Source organism: Sceloporus undulatus, chromosome 5, assembly GCF_019175285.1.
Source record: "Sceloporus undulatus isolate JIND9_A2432 ecotype Alabama chromosome 5, SceUnd_v1.1, whole genome shotgun sequence".
NCBI classification, from domain to species: Eukaryota; Metazoa; Chordata; class Lepidosauria; order Squamata; family Phrynosomatidae; genus Sceloporus; species Sceloporus undulatus.
In genome coordinates, this window is record NC_056526.1 from 104,782,250 (window position 1) to 104,802,383 (window position 20,134).

A 20,134-nucleotide genomic window follows, 5' to 3' on the forward strand; every position below is an offset into this window, starting at 1 on the left:
TCGCGGGCCGCATCCGGCCCGCGGGCCGGAGGTTGCCGACCCCTGACATAGATCATGAAAAGCTATGGGATGCTCTTAAAGACATGAGGGTGAGAAATCTGTACTTAGAATAAGAGGCTATAATTGGAACAGAATATGGAGAAATAGAATGGTTCCTGATTGGCAAAGGGGCCAGGCAAGGCGGCATTTTAACACCTTATCTGTTCAACCTGCAAGGCAGATGTGGGAAGTTTTTCAGATGTGTTTGCACCAATGAGCAACAATGTGAAAATAAAATGAAAGGAAAGTCAACAAAAACGGCACCTTTTTATTTTCAGAAGTTCCCGAAAGTAAAAAGGTACCATTTTTGTTGACTTTCCATTCACCTTATTTTTGTGTTATTGCCCTTTGGAAGAGACGTAGTCTGAAAAACATCCCGTATTTGCAGGGTTTTTTCTACTTTTAAATCCCATTTCTGCCCGGAATTTGTCTAGTGTGATAAGGTCTGAAGAAAGTGCAAAGGCATGTTTACTGCGGAACATAAAGAAAACAAAAATAATGACCAAGGAGAATGTAAATAAACTTAACCTAGACAAGTGGGAAATTAAAATAATTAAAGATTTCCTTGGATCAGACATTGATGAGAACTGCAATCAAGAAACTAGAAGAAGACTAGAAATGGGAAGGGCAGCCATAAAAGAAATAATAATAATAATAATAATAATAATAATAATAATAATAATAATAATTTATATTCCGCTTAATCTCAGGGAATCCAAGCAGATTACAGCAGGAAAATAAGGTACAATTAAAAGAGATATATTAAAAATCCCCCAAATCCCCCAAAATCCTCCACCCTCACATAAAAATATAATCAAGTCTTAAAAAGAGATTAAACTGAAAAAAGAGTTAAAACATTAGTATACAATACATTAAAATGAAATAAAAATTTTCAGTCGGAGTCCGGGTAGGGTAAAAGATAAAAGATGGAGGATGAAGTAGGGGGGAGAGGCAGGTCAGCAAGGGTATTCTAGTCTGGAAAGGCCTGCTGGAAGAGATCCATCTTAATAGCTTTCTTGAAGGTTTCCAAAGTGGTAATCTGACAGATCTCATCCGGCAGGTCATTCCAGAGTCTAGGAGCGGCTGATGAAAAGGATCTCTGGGTCACTGCAGTAAGTCTAGTCCTCTTAGGCTGGAGCAGATTCTTCCCAGTGGAACGAAGAGTGTGGGGTGGATCATATGGGAGAAGGTGCTCCCACAAGAAGTCAGGACCCAAGCCATGTAGGGCTTTAAATGTTAAAACCAACACCTTGTATCTTGCCCGGAAGCTAATAGGCATCCAGCGAAGGGATTTTAAAACTGGTGTGATGTGGGCAGATCTCGGTGTGCCAGTAACCAACCTGGCTGCCATATTCTGTCCCAGTTGAAGTTTCCGAACTTGACACAAGGGTAGCCCTATGTAGAGCACATTACAAAAATCAAGCCGAGAGGTTACCAGTGCATGTACCACTGTTTCAAGGTCTCCCTTCTCCAGGAAAGGGCACAGCTGGCATATCAGCCAAAGCTGATAGCAAGTGCTCCTGACCATCACATCCACCTGAGCCGTCAGATGAAGGGACGAGTCTAGGGGCACCCCCAGACTATGAACAAGTGTCCTTCAGCAGAAGTGTGACCCCATCCAGAACTGGCTGGCATAACTCCATTCCTGGATTGGGGATCCTTATTACAAGTACCTCTGTCTTACCTGGATTCAACTTGAATTTGTTTCCCCTCATTCAGTCCATTACCGCATTAAGACAGGCATTTAGAGGAGAGATGCCATCCTTAGTCACTGCGTCAGTCTAAGACATAGAGAAATATATTTGGGTGTCATCAATGTACTGATAACACCCCGCCCCAGTGGCTTCATGTAAACGTTGAACAGCATTGGGGACAGAATCACAACTTGAGGGATGCCTGACCTAAGCTTCCTCTTGGTTGAATAACTGTCCCCAAGCGACACCATCTGGAATCTACCCGAGAGGTAGGACCGGAACCACTGCAAAGCAGTGCCCCCAATACCCAACTCTCCCATGTATTCCAGAAGGGATACTGTGGTCAATGGTATCGAAGACCGCTGAGAGGTCCAAGGGCACCAGCAGGATCACACTTCCCCTGTCGGTGCCCAGACGGAGATCATTGACTAATGCGACCAAGGCTGTCTTAACTCCGTAGCCCGTCCTAAATCCAGTTTGAAATGGATCTAGAAAATCCATTTCTTCCAAGACTGCTTGGAGTTGAATGGCGACTGCTCTCTCAATTACTTTGCCCAAAAATGGTAACAATGAAACAGGCCTATAGTTGTTTCTGTCCAGGGGGTCAAGGGAAGGTTTCTTTAGAGATGGTTTAACCAGTACCTCCTTAAGGCAGGATGGGAGGTAGCCTTCCCTAAAAGATGCATTGATTATGTTCTTCAATAGTAACCTGATGGTATCATTCCCCTGGACAGCCAGCCAAGACGGGCAAGGATCGAGAGAGCAAGTCGTCTTTTTCATGCAGCCAAGAAACTTGTCCACATCCTTGGTACTGACGAACTCAAATTGATCCAGAATAACAGTATAGGTGGAGACGCTGGATACCTCTCCTAACAACTCAGTTTTAAAGCCGGCATCCAAGTTGGCTCTTATCTGGGAGATTTTGTCTGTGAAGTGATTATTAAAAGCATCACAGCAGGCCGTTGTAGATTCTAACAAAGGATTCAGGGTGGGGGGTAAATGAGTTAAATTCCTAACCACTCTGAATAGCTCTGCTGGAAGAATGAGCACTAAAGTGAGCACTAAAGTTAGAATTGTCCAAGCCATTATATTCCCCATCACCATGTACGGATGAAAGAGCTGGACAGTGAAGACAGCCAACAGAAAGAAAATAAACTAATTTGAGGCGTGGTGCTTGAGAAAAATGCTAAGGATACCTTGGACAGCCAAAAAGACAAACAAATGGGTCCTTGAACATATTAAGCCTGAACTCTCCTGTGGAAGGCAAGGTGACGAAACTGTGGCTATCATACTTTGACCACATCATGAGAAGGCATGGCTCTCTAAAAAAGATGATAATGTTAAGGAAGGTAGAAAGCAGTAGAAAGAGAGGAAGACCACATGCCAGATGGTTAGACCCAAACAGCGAGGTCACGGGCCTGAATCTGCAGGACCTGAGCAGAGCAATGGAGAATGGGAGTTTTGGGGATGTCTCATCCATAGGGTCACCATGAATTGGGGCTGACTCCAAGGCAATTAACAGCAAAAACTTATGTTACACATAACATCTGCTTAAAGGGGTATAGAGGATGACTAGATATATGGGTTACTAGAAGAAAAAATGAAGATATGTTCCACAGACTCACATTTCAAAGTGTTCTCAACTGTGTAAGCTATTACACTTATCCAGGGGTAGCCATGTTAGTCATATTGCAAAGTTCAATAACATCCAAAATACCAGATATACCTTTATCAGACGAACCAAAATGCACAATATGCATGTTGCAAATTTTTGAAGCCTCACTGGTTTCTTCATCAGGCAAGGTGTTAAAAACCATACAAGAGAAAAAATGTTTCAAGGTGTTAGTCATAGGCCTGCATTTTGTTCTTCTCAGTTCAGATGGTATGGAGGGATTTTGTTGATGCAGGCTTTTTAATAACCCCTCCATACCATCTGAATTAAAGTATTAATAATCCCTCCATGCCTTTTGAACTGAGAACAACAACAACAAAATGCAGGCCTATGACTAAACATATTCAATCATTTTCCCCCTCCTGCATGGTTTTTAATACCTTGCCTGATCAAGATGCCAGTGGGTCTCCAAAAGCTTGCAACATATATATTGTGCATTTTGGTTGATCCAATAAAGTTATGCCTGTTTGGTGGATTTTAGATGTTATTAGACTTTAGTATTACACTTACATTATACAGAGCCCTCTATTTACAAATTGCAACACGCTGAAACAAAAATCACATGGAGTTCAGTGCTACAGGTAGACAGAGTAAACTAGAGGGAGAGGGCACTCATGATGGCCCTGCAGATATTTTGAATTTCTACTTCCAGAAGCCCTAATCAACATGAGTGACAGTAAGGGATTATGAAACTTGTGAACACTGCAGGACCAAAGGGCCCCCTTCCTTGCAGTGGTCTGCTATCCCAGCAGATGGGGAACAAGTGAAGTGGGCAAACATTGCATGAAAATCAGCCTGTTATTTATTTGTAAGCCCCTAGCGGATGCTGTTCAGAAGAGGACTATGAGGGAGGTCAGAGGCAGGGCACAAATAAGTGATAGGAGAATGTCTATGTTCTTACAGTCACTTCCAGAATGTTAGTGTTAGCTAGATTTGTTTGCTTATACTCACTGGAAGCTAGATTGCATGTCGGTCTTGAGAGTAGGCATGACATATTTGTAGCTACAGCACCTGCGGTCTCCCTGCACCACATAGCCTTCCTTTGTTATTTGGGGTTTCACCTGCCCTCACCTCTCCCTCTTTCTGTCTCTCTTCTATTCCATGTGCAATAAAGTAATCTCTAGGTGAGATACTCCAGTTTTCCTGATTCCATGCACTTATTTTCTTTTCTTATCTTTCTTCAAGAAGATGGAGCTGTGTTGATTATGCACAACTATTCATAAGTAAAACTATTTTTATATACCTTATAATAATGACTAAGTTTAATTTCTTTCTCTGCTACAACCTGTGTGGGGGATGGAGTGGGCTGGTGAACTATTCAGCTTCTGTTTAGCACATCAAGTACTGTAACTATCCAGCACAGAAAGTTGTATTCAAGGAGTTAAAAGATAACAGTCATTTTTGCCATGTCAACTATACTATTTCTATTTTATCAAGACCTCTCTTTCAGAACAAATCAAGACTTAGATCAAGTCTCATGACTCCATGAAATGGGTAAAAACATCTTTTAGGTCAGGGGCCAACACATGCCAAGGAGCAGAGAGATAATTTGGCACCTCCCAAATAGCGGTGGGCCTCACTGGCAGAGTTAACAGCAATCAGAAATGATGTTTCACCTGTGGCTCATGTTTTACTGTTTCAGGATGGATGTCTCCAAAACAGCATTCACATGCTAAGCAAGCCCCTAAAGAGTATTTTCAACCCTTCTTAAAAAAAAAATCCCTTTGGCTATTTTTTAGGGGATGTTGGTGGTTCAAGGGACACAGGGGATCCCAAGGGCCAATTGCACAGTTTGCAACCCCACTTTGGATATTTTAATCATAAGATGTGTTTATTGATGCTGAAAGGAGACAAAGACAACAGAAGAAACTCACATTGCAGCAGCCAAAAGCACAGCAGCAAGAAATCCAATCACTAGGACAAACATCAGCACACTCAGGATGGTGGTGATGACTATCATTCCGCCACTTCTCCGACCTGGCCAGGTATCAATGGTGGAGGGCTGCTTCACTGGGGAAAGATGTAGAGCAATGTGAGTCTTATGTTCCTTCCAGCTATCTCAGTGGCTCAGGGAAGGAAGACATTACTGCAGGAAGATTCCTTTTTGAACTAGAGGACACAGAATGCGGATCTGTAAAAGCTACAAATTTTTGCAGCCACTCTAAGATACTTACACTTTCTGGTTTTGATTGGGTGAGACCAAAGAGTTTGATCTTTTACAACACCTGTTGTTTGGTCAACCAGGACATATTTAAACCTGAAAGAAGGAATTAAATAATTGCTAGATCAGGAGTTTCACAAATGAGAAAATATTTTCCAACTTCTGTGAATGGTAACCTCTCGGCTTGATTTTTTGTAATGCGCTCTACATAGGGCTACCATGGTGTCAAGTTTGGAAACTTCAACTGGAACAGAATATGAATGTCTGTGTAGAAACAAGCCCTACTGAGTTTAATGTTGCTTACAAGTTTACAAAGCTGAGAATCTAACATATTCTAGTCATGGGTTCAATGTTTTCTTTCAAAATGGGCCAAAGAGCTAGAGAGAGAGATGAAATGGAAGGATTGGAAGATGATAGATGTAGCTCAGAGGAGGATAAGAAAGAGGAATAGAGGGATGGAGACAAAATATAGCTGGATAGAGAAGGAGAAAGAAGATAAGAAGGAGTGGCCTACAGAACGAAGAAGATGAGTGCAAGTAGGAAATATAATGACTTGAGAGAAGGGACAATATATAGTTTATTTTTTAATTTTCAAGACAGTGCTCTCACCCTAAGATTTTGCCCTTCACCTTGGTGCCTACAGGAGAGAAACCAGAACATGAGCCCCACAGCCAGAACTTGAGGTCTCATGACCCTTTCTGCATTGGCTATGTTGGCTAGGGTTACTGGCTGTTGTATTTACACAACATCTGGAGGAACACACGATTCTCATCCTTGTGCTACAGCATGTTATTCTGTTTTAATCTTAATTATTGTCCCTGTTGCTATCTTGCTTTGAATAGTTAATCAGACCTTGTATATAGTTTTCTATAAGATTTCAGCTGCAGTGCAGCTTAGCTCTGACTGTAGCAAGTCCAAAGGAACAGCTGAGCTAACTAGTTCTGACTAAAAACGAATGCTTGGCCCATGCTACTTCTAATTCAGCTCAAGAGGCCTGTGTTTCTTCCTGACTATCCTGGAGCTTTAAAATGGTCTCTCAACAAGCTATTGAATTTCTTGTGAAAACCTCTTGTTTTCCTGTATTTGAACAATGACTCCAAATCATGCTGACTGGATTAAGAACGCTGCCTGCTACAGAAAGGAGAGGGTTCCTGTTTTATTTTATTGCTTTGTTTATTTTTGTCAAGTTATATCCAGGAAGAAGAATCTGGACAGCTCCTCTACAACTGGAGATAAAGCAAACATGGAAGAGGATGAAGCAGAAGGCAAGAAGGAGGATGCTTAAGCAGTCTCTCCCACCAGCTCCTTTCTTCCCTACAATCATGCTTTTCAACAGGCTTTGAGCAGCAGTAGCAAGAGTCAGCGGATTGCATGGGAAAAGAATGGGCTGTTCTTAGGTCTCAGGTTTCGGCCTGGAAATTTTGAGGATGGGATGGTCCAACCTTGGCAACCCTAAATATTGAGGAATGCTGGAAGCTGCAGTTAAATAATGTTTGGAGAGCCAAGAGATACCAAATCTCAATTTAAGAAAATATAGTTTTACAAGGTCACAGTAAGAAGAACTATTCATTGCTTTGGTAAATAAGGCAAATAAGTTTTAACCTGTTTTCTGAATTGTAGAAATCTTGATCCCTTCTTCTCTAGCTAAAATAACATATATTCCACATGTGGCATTATCACCACTAAGGTCCCTCTGCCCTTCGACACTACCAGCCTAATTTCACATGGATAAAGACCTCTGATATGCATCCAATTTTAGGCAGGTTTATTCTCCTACCACTATTAAAATGGAGACTGTCCTGTCTTATACATACACATATAAGACAGGACACCCTCCAATTTAATAGTGGCAAGAGAATAAATTTGCCTAAAATTAGATGCATATTAGAGGTCCTTATCCATCTGAAATTAGGCTGGTATATGTATAAGTCCTCAGTACCTGCATGTTTAAAGGTGGACTTAGAAAGTGTTCCAATAAATTCATACCTGTAGGCTGTATCTTCAGAAAGAGGAGGATTGCAGGCTTCTAGGTAATTTGGGTCATATAGACAAGCTGTATTATCACCAACTCGGATTAAATACTGGGTCAAGACAGCAGGTGCCTTGATTGGATCAGCAGCATCAGATAAATTGGGAAGAGATGCACAGTTGGGAACATTAAATACAGCAGCTCTGTAAGACCCACTTTGTCCTCCATTGGTTTGTTGGAAAGTAGCATTTAGAGGTTTACTACTATTGTCTGTGACATAGGGTCTTGAAGTTCTTGCTGCAACAGAAATTAACACATGTTTACATGACAGTGTTTACCCTGGGTCACTCACCAATATGACTTGCTTATTGCTAGCAAGAGACATTTACCAGGTTTGTAAACAGTTACCGATTGTACCATTTGGGTCATTTAAAAAAAATACTTTCACCAAGACTGGATTATTAGTTCTGTAACTAGAGCAGATCTTTGAGGTGGCAAGGGACCCAAGGCGGCTGCTGGAGCCACACAAACACAATCTTATTGTGAATCTATTGAAGAGAAATGCATCTAGGGGGACGACTAAAGATCTTTTCCCCCAAAAAAGCTTTGGTAGTACTTAGCACCTCTCTGGTCCCATTTTCCAGCTCTAGAGAAAGTGAAGCAGTGGATTGCTGCTTCTGAGATTCCACTTCTTGGTCACACTAGCTGGGGTACCAACCCCATTAATCTAGCCTTGACTGCCATAGCCATCTGACAGAGAGGCTTGTTCCACTGGGAAATGAGCTGACTGTTGACCTCTGATGCTGCTGATATACCGGAGGGGAATATCATAAGCCAAACCAACTCCAATAGTAAAATGTGTGCTTGGACTTCTTACAAGGGAATGGAAGGATTCCATAGATTGGAGCTACAGCACTTCAGGTGGTGTCAAAATGCATCATTTCTACAGCATAGATGTACTCTTAAGACTATTTTCTGGCATAGGTACCTTTTTTATTCCAAGATATATTGAAGCTGTATGTTCCCTCCTCTTCTCCTATCTTATCTCTTAAAATATTTGAAGAGTTTATTTTTATTTAATTAATGTATATGCCCCCTTTCTCTCAGAAAGGGACTCAAGGAGACTCACAGATAAACGAAAGAGTTATAAAGCTATAGTGTTTCACTGCATCAGTAAAACATCATGTTTGCACTGTAACCATTTTTTTTAATCCAGAGGGGAAAATTTGCCCTTTAAATCATAGGAACACAGCAAATCACATCCCAGTTTTTAAAAACAACTCTTGAAAAAGCCCTACTGCAGATCAAAGAAATCACTACAAACAGCCCTCCTTCCCTGTGGAATGAGTCAATGCGGAAACAATAAGAACCAGTAAAACCCAGGAGCTATTTCTAGTTCAATAGTCTCTTGTGGCCTTGGGATAGCTTGTTGGGTAGTTTGGGACACATGTATGGTCTCAGTGGGAATCTCTTCTGATGTCCTGGAGGTTGGGAGGAAGCATTATAGAAGGACATGAGTGGAAGCAAGAGAAAATCCTTAAGTCCTCAAGCCTGTTTACCAGCAATATCTCAAAACATTCAATCTGTCTGGATAAGAATTAATCTGGGGTGTTTTGTGACCACATGGTAATTCTTATATATTGCAGATTATTTAAAAAAAAAACATTTCCACAGGAGTGTTTGTGGGCACAGCATCAAGGGTAAGACCACAAACCTGGCATGTTCACATGTGGTAAAAAGATTGTTTTCTGAGAAGCTGTCAGATCTTCTTGTTTGCAAAAATATAACCCAAATCAGTATAAAAAAATTATCTATCAAACAAAATCTGTACTTGGCTTTTGCATGAAACTTGGGGACACTGATATAAAATGGTTACCTTGTCAGTTTAGGGCTACATGAATTCCGAAATAAAATGTGACTCTAGGGGAGCAAACATGTCCAGACAGAGGACTGAATAAGCAAATGCAGCATATGCTTAGGATTTAATTCAAGGAGAGTTTGGGAGTGCATATTTGTCACTATGATTGTATCATCAGTAGCACCTTGTGCATCTGTAAACACACATCACACATTTATCTCTGAACCTCTGAGTATATGGATATATGTTATCTGGAAACAGTTCATAGACATGAAAGACAGGATGAGCAATGGAAAGAACAGCCACTCACCAGAAACAACTGTGACATAGAGGTAGACTTCATAGGATGCTCCTTTTGACATCAAGTCATCAAATACACAGAAAGGTTTCTCTAAAGCCACTGTTGACAGGGTGGGATTGTTTGTGGCAAATTTTGGGTTTGCAATTTGTGGTCTTACAGTTTGGGCTAGTGGAGGAAAAAACAGATCTTTACGATAATTTGATCACAATTTTAAAACAAACAAGAGAGACTCAACCACACAAGCAAGATGAAATGGGTTTTCTTAATTTATGGAGACAATATAAGGTCAGGATGGAAGGGCAGTACACATAACTAGTCTTATAGAAATGCTTTCGCTGAATTATTTCATACATTATGGGAGACAACATTCCTCTCTCTCTCTCTCTCTCTCTCTCTCTCTCTCTGTGTGTGTGTGTGTGTGTCTATCTATATATGGCAGAGAACACTTTCTGGTGAGTTTTAAAATACATTTTAAAATCTCCATTTGTCATGATTTTTACTCCATTTTAAACAGATACATCAAAACTCGCTATGTTTCTCTCCAGATCCCCTGCATAGGTATCCTCTGTCACCACAGATTCCCCCAAAAGGTTCTTAAAAGCTCAAAGGTTTCTTAAAAAGTAGTTTGATACATTTGATACAAGAACTGATTTAGAGAAGGACTACCAATATTGCTGATCTTCTTCCTGCTCCATAGCTGAGAAGTAAAACCAACCTCCCCAAACTACCTTTAACATTTTAAGTAGGATTGTGGGGTATCTTGAATATTTTTTAAAAAACACACATTAGACTAGCCAGATGAAGCTAAGGATAAGATTCCTGTATCCTCAACAGCTAGCTAGAAATGATAACTTTGGTACGTGGAGTTTTTCTCAGCTTCTGTGACAGAAGCCACACCTGTTCATAGGTAGTAAAGGAAAAGTACATGTGCATTCTGAAATGCATCCATCACACTTTATAGAAAGAAAATAGCCTTACAGAGAAGCACCAAAGCAGAGGGTTTTTTAAAATCAAAGAACATGAGAATATGTCTGCAGCACTTATCGTTAACCAGCATTTACACAATCAAATTTTAGCAGTTAACAGTTCTCCCATATATTGGAACTACAGTAGCAGTTATTGCCAATCAAAGTTTAAATAAAAACTTACAACCACTACCTCTAGCTAGCAATTACCAGCCTTTTCTGACCTCACCCCCCTTTAATCCAAACATGCATTTGGAAACTTGTGACTTACTTTTTGCCATATACATGTACTATGATGATCCAGCTGCCCTAAAGTGTGTTAGATAATTTTGCTACCAAAATTATCACCCAGCAGAGCTCTGACCATCTACATTTCTATCTCCAGATATGATACTTGTAGTATATTTTACTAGACCCCAAGAGACAAGGAAACCCCCAGTTATAAATCCTCTCTGCCGGGACCAGTCATGTCTCTCAGCTCTGCCCCTGCAATTATTAGAATAGTAATAATGATCTGTTTTGGAGGATAATAAAATATATGTGAACCACTTTGAATATTCAAGTGCACCGTATCAATGTGAAGTTCTTTTTCTCATTCTTTGTTGCTCCTTAAATTTACTTCTATCACGATGTTAGAACATCCAAATTCACATTAGTTTATAGCACATGGCGCTGTTGTTTTAGGAGCTACTGTGTGCAATATGGTTTGGTCATCAGATTATAGCTGCTGACACAAGCTGTAGCTCAGTCCTATGATGGTTGATAGGTTTCACCAGATTAGAGGGATGCTGAACAAACCTAGGAATCCAGCAGAACAGTAGCGGCTGCCCATTGTGTACGAAGGAGATCATTTTTCTCACCATTACAGCTCTTCTACATAACTATTATAGACACACAACTTTGGCCACCACAGAAGAGAAGACTGGTACTAAACTACGGCATCATAACCAACCAATAGCAGCTTATGCTACTTATCGCTCCTGTGGACAATTGCACAAGGCCTCAAGGCAAGCATTATTACAATTATTGTTATGGTGTTAGAAATCACTAGCAAATATTACTATCTTGCAAAAAAAAAAAACCCTAGCTACAGTACCGAACAGATTTTGTTTATCCAAGTTTATCAAACATGTAGGAATATCACTATGTAAAGCATCAAAGAGCTTATCCAGAAAGGAAAAAAAAGTCCCTGGAAGTATCAAGACTTTCCAGCTCTTTTTGATTTAATTTTACCTGCATATTAATGGTTTTGCACCCAAATTCTTCCTTGAAATACCCTGTTTCCCTTTTCTGTGTTCTTCCTCCTCACCCTCCCACTGATCACACATCACATCTAGACTAAGGCAATGTTTCAGAAATTGACTTTCACCAATTTCCACTGAGCCCTTTTTATTTGTTATTCAAGAGTTTAGTCAAATTATTAAAGTGCTTTACAGTAGTTAAGCTTGTTGTTTGCTGTTGGGTGCTTTCAAGTCACTTCCAACTTATGGCGATCCTAAGGTGAACCTATCATAGGGTCTTCTTGGCAAGATTGTTCAGAAGATGTTTGCCATTGCCTTCCTCTGAGGCTGAGAGAGTGTGACATGCCCAAGGTCACCCTGTAGGTTTCATGGCTGAGCTGGGAATCAAAGCTTAGTCTCCAGAGTGCAACAGTGGCTCTCAACCTTATGATCACATTCTTCTATTATTAGCATTGTTCTTTCTCTCACTTGAGTTGAATCTGGGTCATAACAAAAATTGCTATGTTTATTGGCAGCAGCCGTATTAGTTAGTTTGGTATAGCCATGGAGAGGTACATTTCGAGAAATATTGGGGAGTGGGAAAGTAATGCTGGGAGCTCCTTGGAAATAATTTGGGTTGTGGAAAATGTCATGTAGATCTAAGCAAGCAAACAGAAAGAATGGGAACAAAACCTGGGACTTTCTGGTTTTTCCAGTTTGTCTGGATGGGCCCAAAAGACTAGTAAGATGAAAATGTGCAAGCGCACGTACTTGAAGTATGTCCTACTAAGTGAAACATATTATGGCCCAACAGAAAATAAATGCAGTGAAAAAGGAGAGCATGCTGCCAGAAGAGAACAGAATGTTAGTTAGAGCACTGACTAGGTTAACACTAACCAAGTCACCCTCTTACATCCCATCAGTCAGTACTTGATAATCTTGGAGCATATAGCAAATGCTTCTGCAGGAGGGGGAAGCCAAGCAATAGCAATAACATTTACATTTCTATACTGCTTATCAGTGAAGTCAGCAGTCTCTAAGCATAGGTTTTTTGTAGGTTTTTTGGGCTATATGACCACGTTTCGCCAGCAGCTGTGGCTGGCATCTTCAGAGAATGCTGGCATGGAAGAGATTTGCTGGCATCTTCAGAGAATGCGAGCATGGAAGAGATTAACAAAATGGAAGAGATTTGCAAAATGCAAATGAAATAAACCACCTAGGGTCAGGGATTTTCCCAGCAGTCAATGATCACTAATTAAACAGACACTAATCCTCTTTGCATATCCTCCCAACCTGAGGCCTTGCCATTCAACAACAGAACAATACACAGATAACATGGAAATCACTCCTCCCTACACAAGGTCACACAGACCCCACTCTTCCATGTCAGCATTCTCTGAAGATGCCAGCCACAGATGCTGGTGAAACGTCAAAAATAAGCTCTTCTAGAACATGGCCACATAGCCTGAAAACCCCACAAAAAACTATGGATGCTGGCCATGAAAGCCTTCGACTTTGCATTTTTAAAGTGGTTTACAATCTAAGCCAACCACCTAAGTTAGTTCTCTGGGCTGTAGAGAAATGACCACTTCCAAGTTTATTTATGTGAAAAGTCTCATAGAATTAAGTGAGGTTAGCTTCTTAAAACACACACAGTTTAGACTGCGCCAAAGAAGTGCCAACTATAAAACTGGTTCTTTCAGGAAGAAAATAGTATCTATTTTCAATTCTGGAAAAGGTAGATGTCCCATACAGAGACAAAGTTTTCAAGACGGCCACTGTATAGTCAAAAAGCATTACCAGCTAGGGCAAACAAAATCAAGAGCAACGACTTACCCATGCATAGTTGGCAAAAGTAGCAAAAAGACAGTATGATCCAAAGACCTGCCATCATCAGCCAAAACAGAAAACTCCCACTGAGGTTATCCCAAACTTCAACATGATAGGATTGCAGCTGTCACCTTCTACTCCCAGCTAGTCCTATCTACATCACCTGCTGCAACATTTGCTTTGTTCCCTAAGTCATCACTTAGCTATTAATATTTTGCTCCCTTTTTTAATCTCCTTGCATGTTGCCTTTCTTCTCTCTATTTCTGCTCCCTCCCTTATCACCTGCTTCCAGTTTGTCTGAAGGGGAGGAAGAGGCAATAGTTTTCCCCACCCAACACAATCCAATTCCAGCCTTTCTTTCCCACACTTGTGGCAAGTAATCATTACTTTCAAAGGCTGCTGAGTGAAATTTGCTCATATGTAGGGCTGTTGCTTTTCCCATAGGGAGAGGCAGCTTATTATTGAGTTAAAAACCAAATCCACTTATAAAAAATGTTATGCAATGAAAACATACATAATAAATCAGAAAAGAAAACCGCTCTGTAAATTTCCCAGAGGAAAATAACACACAGTACTGGTACTAGAAGAAAAGGCTTACAACTTTGTCACACTTTCTGACAAGCACATTTTGCACCCCTGGACCCAACTTCTTGTCAGCTTGGAAAAAAGAGAATGGCTACCTAAAAGAAAAGAACCAGATCGTTGTTGACTGACATGCAATCACACATCACAGTTTAGGCCCATTTGAGTTTCTTTCATGGTGACAGTGCCATTAATAATTGCCACGTGGAAGAAGAATTCATGGTCATGTTGAACATCACCATGTTAATGGGTTGGCATTCGGCAGTCCTGTGTTAGCTAAGTACCTGAAACTGAATAAACTAGGGAGTGGGTTCCTACCTTTTTAGTGTGTATGAACTTGTGCTCTTTTAGTGAGTTTAACCTTTTATAATAAAAAATAAAATAAAAGCTTTATTTATACCCCGTTTCTCTGTCCGGGACAATGGTAGCAGCTTTAGATTTTACGGATTTGTTTTCAATGCTTTTAATTCTATGGATAGTTTAAATGCATCTTGACAAAAACTTTTTCTAGTACAGTACCTTGCCTCTCCCCCCCCCCCTAGTTTTGGGGGGGGGGGAAGTGGAACATAAATGAATAAATAATACAAGCAGGCCCAAAATATTTTGATGGCTGAGACAGAACAGCAAATTATATATGTCACTCAATGTGCACAGAACGCAAAACAAGACAGGTTATTTTGGTACATGAGACCAAGCACATTTCCTAGCCCTAGAAGTAAAACAGCAAATTAAATAATTTTAAAAATTGCTGCCCTTTCAAAATATCCCAGCATTTGCTAGTCCCAATCTTATTGGTAGTCCCAAGTAGACCTGATGAATGGTCAGTCAACACTTACACAAATCCCATTTATTCAGTTGGTTTACTCTGCTTGAGACTAATGGTAAGATTCCAATCTCTGTCTAGTGACAGGGTGGGCCTGCGAAAGGGTGCTAAAAGAACAGTTGTTGCTGTTGTGCGCCTCCAAGTAATTTGCAGTTTAGGGCAATCCTAAGGTTCTCAGAGCAAGATTTGTTTTGATCGTATTTGCCTTTGACTTCCTTTGATGCTGAGAGTATGTGACTTGCCCAAGGTCACCCAGTGGGTTTCTTGGCCAAGCTGTAATCAAACCATGGTCACTCAGTGGGTTTCCATGTCTGATTGGGGATTTTAACTTTGGTCTCCAGAGTCGTAGTCCAATGCTCAAACCACTACAACACACGGGCTCTTACAAGTACAGTAGGCAGTCCTTTATTTCATCTGTTAAATATTGGACAGTGTTAACACCTGCTCTTTCAGCAGGGGTTCTTGCCTTTCTTGTACTGCATTGTATTGTATTGTATTGTATACACCAGGAGTGGAAATGGTACGATCTGCTAGATATTGTTGAACTGCAACTCCCAGCATCCCTCCTCCTGTTTACGATTATAATTGTTTTATTTATTATATCCTGCCTTTCCCCCCAATAACGGGACTCAGGGTGTCTTACGACATATTAAAAACTATTGCATACTTTGGGTGGGGCTTTCAGTCCAGGATTCTCAGTTGTGGGGATTAACAAGACTGTGGAAGGAATTTGCTGAAAGAAATCAAATTACAAATTAAATGTGTAAATTTACAGCGCTTTATAAATAAAGGTTAATAATAATAATAATAATAATAATAATAATAATAATACTCTTTCCCTGCAGCACTGAGAGATCTAATGATACCTGTATATTTGAAGCAGTTACAGGGGATGGGGGCTATTCTGTCTGACAATTCTCTTTTTATTATTGTTTGTTTATTTGTTTGTTTTTCTATATGATGTCATTATCATGCTTGGCAGTTTATGAAAGCCTTATCCCAAGACTTCTGGAGAGAAAAGGGGAACTAATAAAAATTAGTTGTTACTGTGAAGTTGAAGGCTTTCATGGCTGGCATCCATAGGTTTTTTGTGGGTTTTTCGGGCATGTCGCCATGTTCTAGAAGAGTTTATTCCTGACATATCACCAGCATCTGTGGCTGGCATCTTCAGAGAATTGTTACTCATGGATTACTTTTTATTAAAAAAACCAGCAACACTGCAATATTACTACTTATGCGATTCATTATTGTTTGTTACTTTAAAAACAACAATTCCAGGCAGGGATGTAGCTAGGATTTTAGGAAGGGGGGGTCCAGACTAAGTGCCACCATTATAATGGGGCTTGGGTGCGACGGCGCAGCAGCACACACCATTCATTTTTCTAATGGAAGGGGGGGTCCGGACCCCAAGAAACCCCCCCCCTTGGCTATGTCCCTGTTCCAGGGTTGATAACAGATAGCATACCACTCTTCCATTCAAAATGCCACTAACAGTGCTAACAGACCAACACACAGATTAACATGTAAATCACTTCTTCTCAACCAAGGGTCACACAGTATATATATACCCCACAAACCTCTATGCCACCATTCTTTAGAGATGCCAGCCACAGATGCAGGTGAAACATCAAGAATAATTTCTTCCAAAACACAACCATATAGCCCCCAGACCCCACCAAAAACTACTCCTTGTTCATTATCTTTTACAAGCAGGTTAAGCAGGTATCTAATTGAATTAATGTAATTATGTTAAAGTTCTTAATGTCCGCTAATTTCATAATGGATTTATTAAATCCTATGTTGCTGTAGTTAACTGTAGCAGATGCCTTTGCAATAACTGTAAACTGCATTATATTGGTTACCTGAGGCTATTTATGGAATATAACATTTTTTCTTCCATTCCTCTCATTGATGACTGGCTAGAAATTTGCCTTGGCCAAATACATTTATGAGGTTCTCTGTATCATAGCTTTGACATAGATTTATACACACACATGCACGCACACACTAAGCAACAGGCTTTTAATCTACAAAACTGTCACAGTGTGTCCTCATTCTCCATATCTGGAGTCTCCAAAGGATATTTGCATTTGCATTGTGGGCCATGACAACCCATGTCTAAATAATTAATGAAATGAATGGAAGCCTAAACCCAATTTGAAGGCTAAAGAAAAGGCAGAGATGATATAATACAAAAACCTGAGAAGAATGATTTGCTATTTCTTCAAATTATTTTCTTGGAAATTAGGCGTCGTCTCTCAGGAATACAGACACATTCTAGCACACAATGATGGGAAGCATATTTTTTACTTCTGAAACTGTGAGTGTTGTGAAAGGCAAGATTTCTTCACAGCCTGAGTGCAGCAGCATATGTGATTGCCATGTCAAAAGCTACATGTTGATTGTGTCATCTAGAGAAACTTTCATGAACTGATAAGTAATAAAGAGCTGTGAGAACCGATGGAGCAAGAATAGGGAATCCATATCAGTATGGGAAATAATTTAGATCTCTTGCTTTTGGAATCATCTGAATAAACTGACCTGATACATTATGTACCAGGATGTTTGCTGTATCATTTGTCTAAGCCTCCACTTACCTTTAGGCCATGCTCCGGTTATGCAGCATTCCTGTTTACAGCAAAAATACATTTTTTCAGTCTCTGTATTCCAGCCATCTCTCAGTCCCTCTATAATTTCTTTAAGCCATTATATTTTCTCAGTCACATATCTGCCTATTTACTAATCACCACCAATAAGGTTGCCAACCTTTAAATACTTGCCCCTGCTCCTAGAAAGCATGATCTCCTGTCATGATCTACACAGACTCCAAGGAGGATTATATTCAATTTCTAGTACTGTAAAGGCATGGCCAACATATAGGACAAGGGATGATAGAGTGTTCTGCACAAAGACTGTTGTTATGTCTCTTAATCCCCCCCCCCAGATTCCTTGCAAAGGTGATATCACCTAGATATCACCAGAAGATATCACCTAGAGCTGCAGGAACAGTCCAGATTCAAGCAAGCACCCTTTGAGAATCAACCAGGGAGGGAACAGCCAGGCTTCAATTTCAAGGCTCTGGCCCTGATCATTGTTGGAACAGGTTGTTAGCTGGGAGTCTGTTTAAGGAGTTTATCACAGTGGAGCTAATTTCGGCATTAAAGAGAGATTAAAGCACATGTAAAGCATCCCATAAATAAAGCAAAAATGGCAAGACATTGCACAAATGATCATCATGTGCAAATGCACAAATAAAGCGACATTGGAAGCTGTCAGAAGCTAAAATCCTGAAAGTAAAAAGAGGTGCCTTAATGCTTCTTGGCGACCACTTTAAGGGTGGGTTTTATGCAACGTCATGTGAAATCATTTTACGTAATTACGCAATTTTCTTGGGATATTCATGGGATAAACTCCCAATCTCCTTTGTGTGATAAACTCCAAAAACAGTGCTATGCAAAGTGGCAGTCCTTGGACAGGTGCTGGTCTGTGACCCATGGGCTGCTGGATCACTGCAAGTCTCCAGCAAGCTGTGCACATATAGTAATAATAGGGCATGAATATAGTTTCAGCCCCTGAGGAACAATTGTCAGTCTGCCCCATGAGATACCTTGGGAAACACTTGTGTCTGCAGCCCATCCTTCCAGCTGACTTGGTATCTTGTCATCCAACTAACTGTTGCCACCTGGAGGCCAAAACAGTTATCATGGTCCTTTCCTGGGGGGACATTGTTTTACCTTCACCAGTGACCAAGTTGAGTGTGCTGCACAAAGAGATAAAGCAGATGAAGTTCTGGCTTGGGCCCAGTGCTATTCAACATCTTTATCAATGACTTGGAAGACAGAATTGGGGGCATACTTATCACATTTGAAAATGATACCAAATTAGGAGGAGTAGCTAATACCCCAGAGGACAGGATCAAAATTCAAAACGTCTTGAATAGACTAGAAAGCTGGGCCAAAGCTAACAAAATGAATTTCAGCACAGAGAAATGTAAGTACTGCACTTAGGGCGGAAAAATGAAATGCACACATATATAGAATGGGCGACACCTGGGTGAATGAAACTACGTGTGAAAGGGATCTGGGAGTCCAAGTAGACCACATATTGAACATGAGTCAACAGTGCGATGTGGCAGCTAAAAAGGCCAATGCAATTTTAGGCTGCATCAATAAAAGTATACTGTCTAGATCAAGGGAAGTAATAGTGCCAATCTATTCTGCTTTGGTCAGGTCCCACCTGGAATACTGGGCACCACAATTCAAAAAGGACAATGAGGAACTGGAGCGTGTCCAAAGGATGGGAACTAAAATGGTCTAGGGCCTGGAAACCATGCCCTGTGAAGAATGACTTAGGGAACTAGGGATGTTTAGCCTGGAGAAGAGAAGGTTAAGAGGTGATGATAGCCCTGTTTAAATACTTGAAGGGATGTCATATTGAAGAGGGAGCAAGCTTGTTTTCTGCTGCTGCAGAGACTAAGACCTGGAGCAATGGATGCAAACTGCAGGAAAAGAGATTCCACCTCAACATTTGGAGGAACTTCCTGACAGTAAGGGCTGTTCGACAGTGGAACAGATTCCCTCAGAGTGTAGTGGAGTCTCCTTCCTTAGAGGTCTTTAAGTAGAGGCTGGATGGCCATCTGTCAGGGATGCTTTGACTGAGATTTCCTGCATGTCAGGGGGTTGGACGGGATGGCCCTTGTGGTCTCTTCCAACTCTATGATTCTAAAAACCTATCACAGGGTTTTCTGGGGCTGAGAGTGTGTGATTTCCCCTAAGGAAACCCAGTAAATGTTCATGGCTAAGCAGAGAATGGAATCAGCTTTCTGTAAAACAGAGCTGATTTCAATATATATACAAAGCTCCACCAAGCAAGTACTCAACTCAATGTCATGTTTAATTGATGGCAATTCTTATAGCATCTCTGTAGATTTACAAAATGATTCATCATAGCTACATCACTGTTGTTGCTATGTGCCTTCAAGTCTACTCTGACTTAACAGCAACAGCAACTATCTCATAGG

The 20,134-nt window shown here is 40.6% G+C and overlaps 1 protein-coding gene across 1 annotated transcript in view; it reads right to left on the reverse strand.

Annotated features, from left to right (window-relative positions):
* Nucleotides 1-13,796, reverse strand: part of UPK3A (uroplakin 3A) — a 79,618-nt gene extending 65,822 nt beyond the window's left edge. The window contains exons 1-5 of the mRNA XM_042469475.1: nucleotides 13,716-13,796; nucleotides 9,704-9,859; nucleotides 7,553-7,832; nucleotides 5,580-5,662; nucleotides 5,280-5,415 (exon numbers count right to left, since the gene is read on the reverse strand). Coding sequence (XP_042325409.1) covers nucleotides 5,280-5,415; nucleotides 5,580-5,662; nucleotides 7,553-7,832; nucleotides 9,704-9,859; nucleotides 13,716-13,773 — 713 coding nt within the window. The 5' untranslated portion in view covers nucleotides 13,774-13,796. The remainder of the gene's footprint in view (nucleotides 1-5,279; nucleotides 5,416-5,579; nucleotides 5,663-7,552; nucleotides 7,833-9,703; nucleotides 9,860-13,715) is intronic.
* Nucleotides 13,797-20,134: the final 6,338 nt, after the last annotated feature.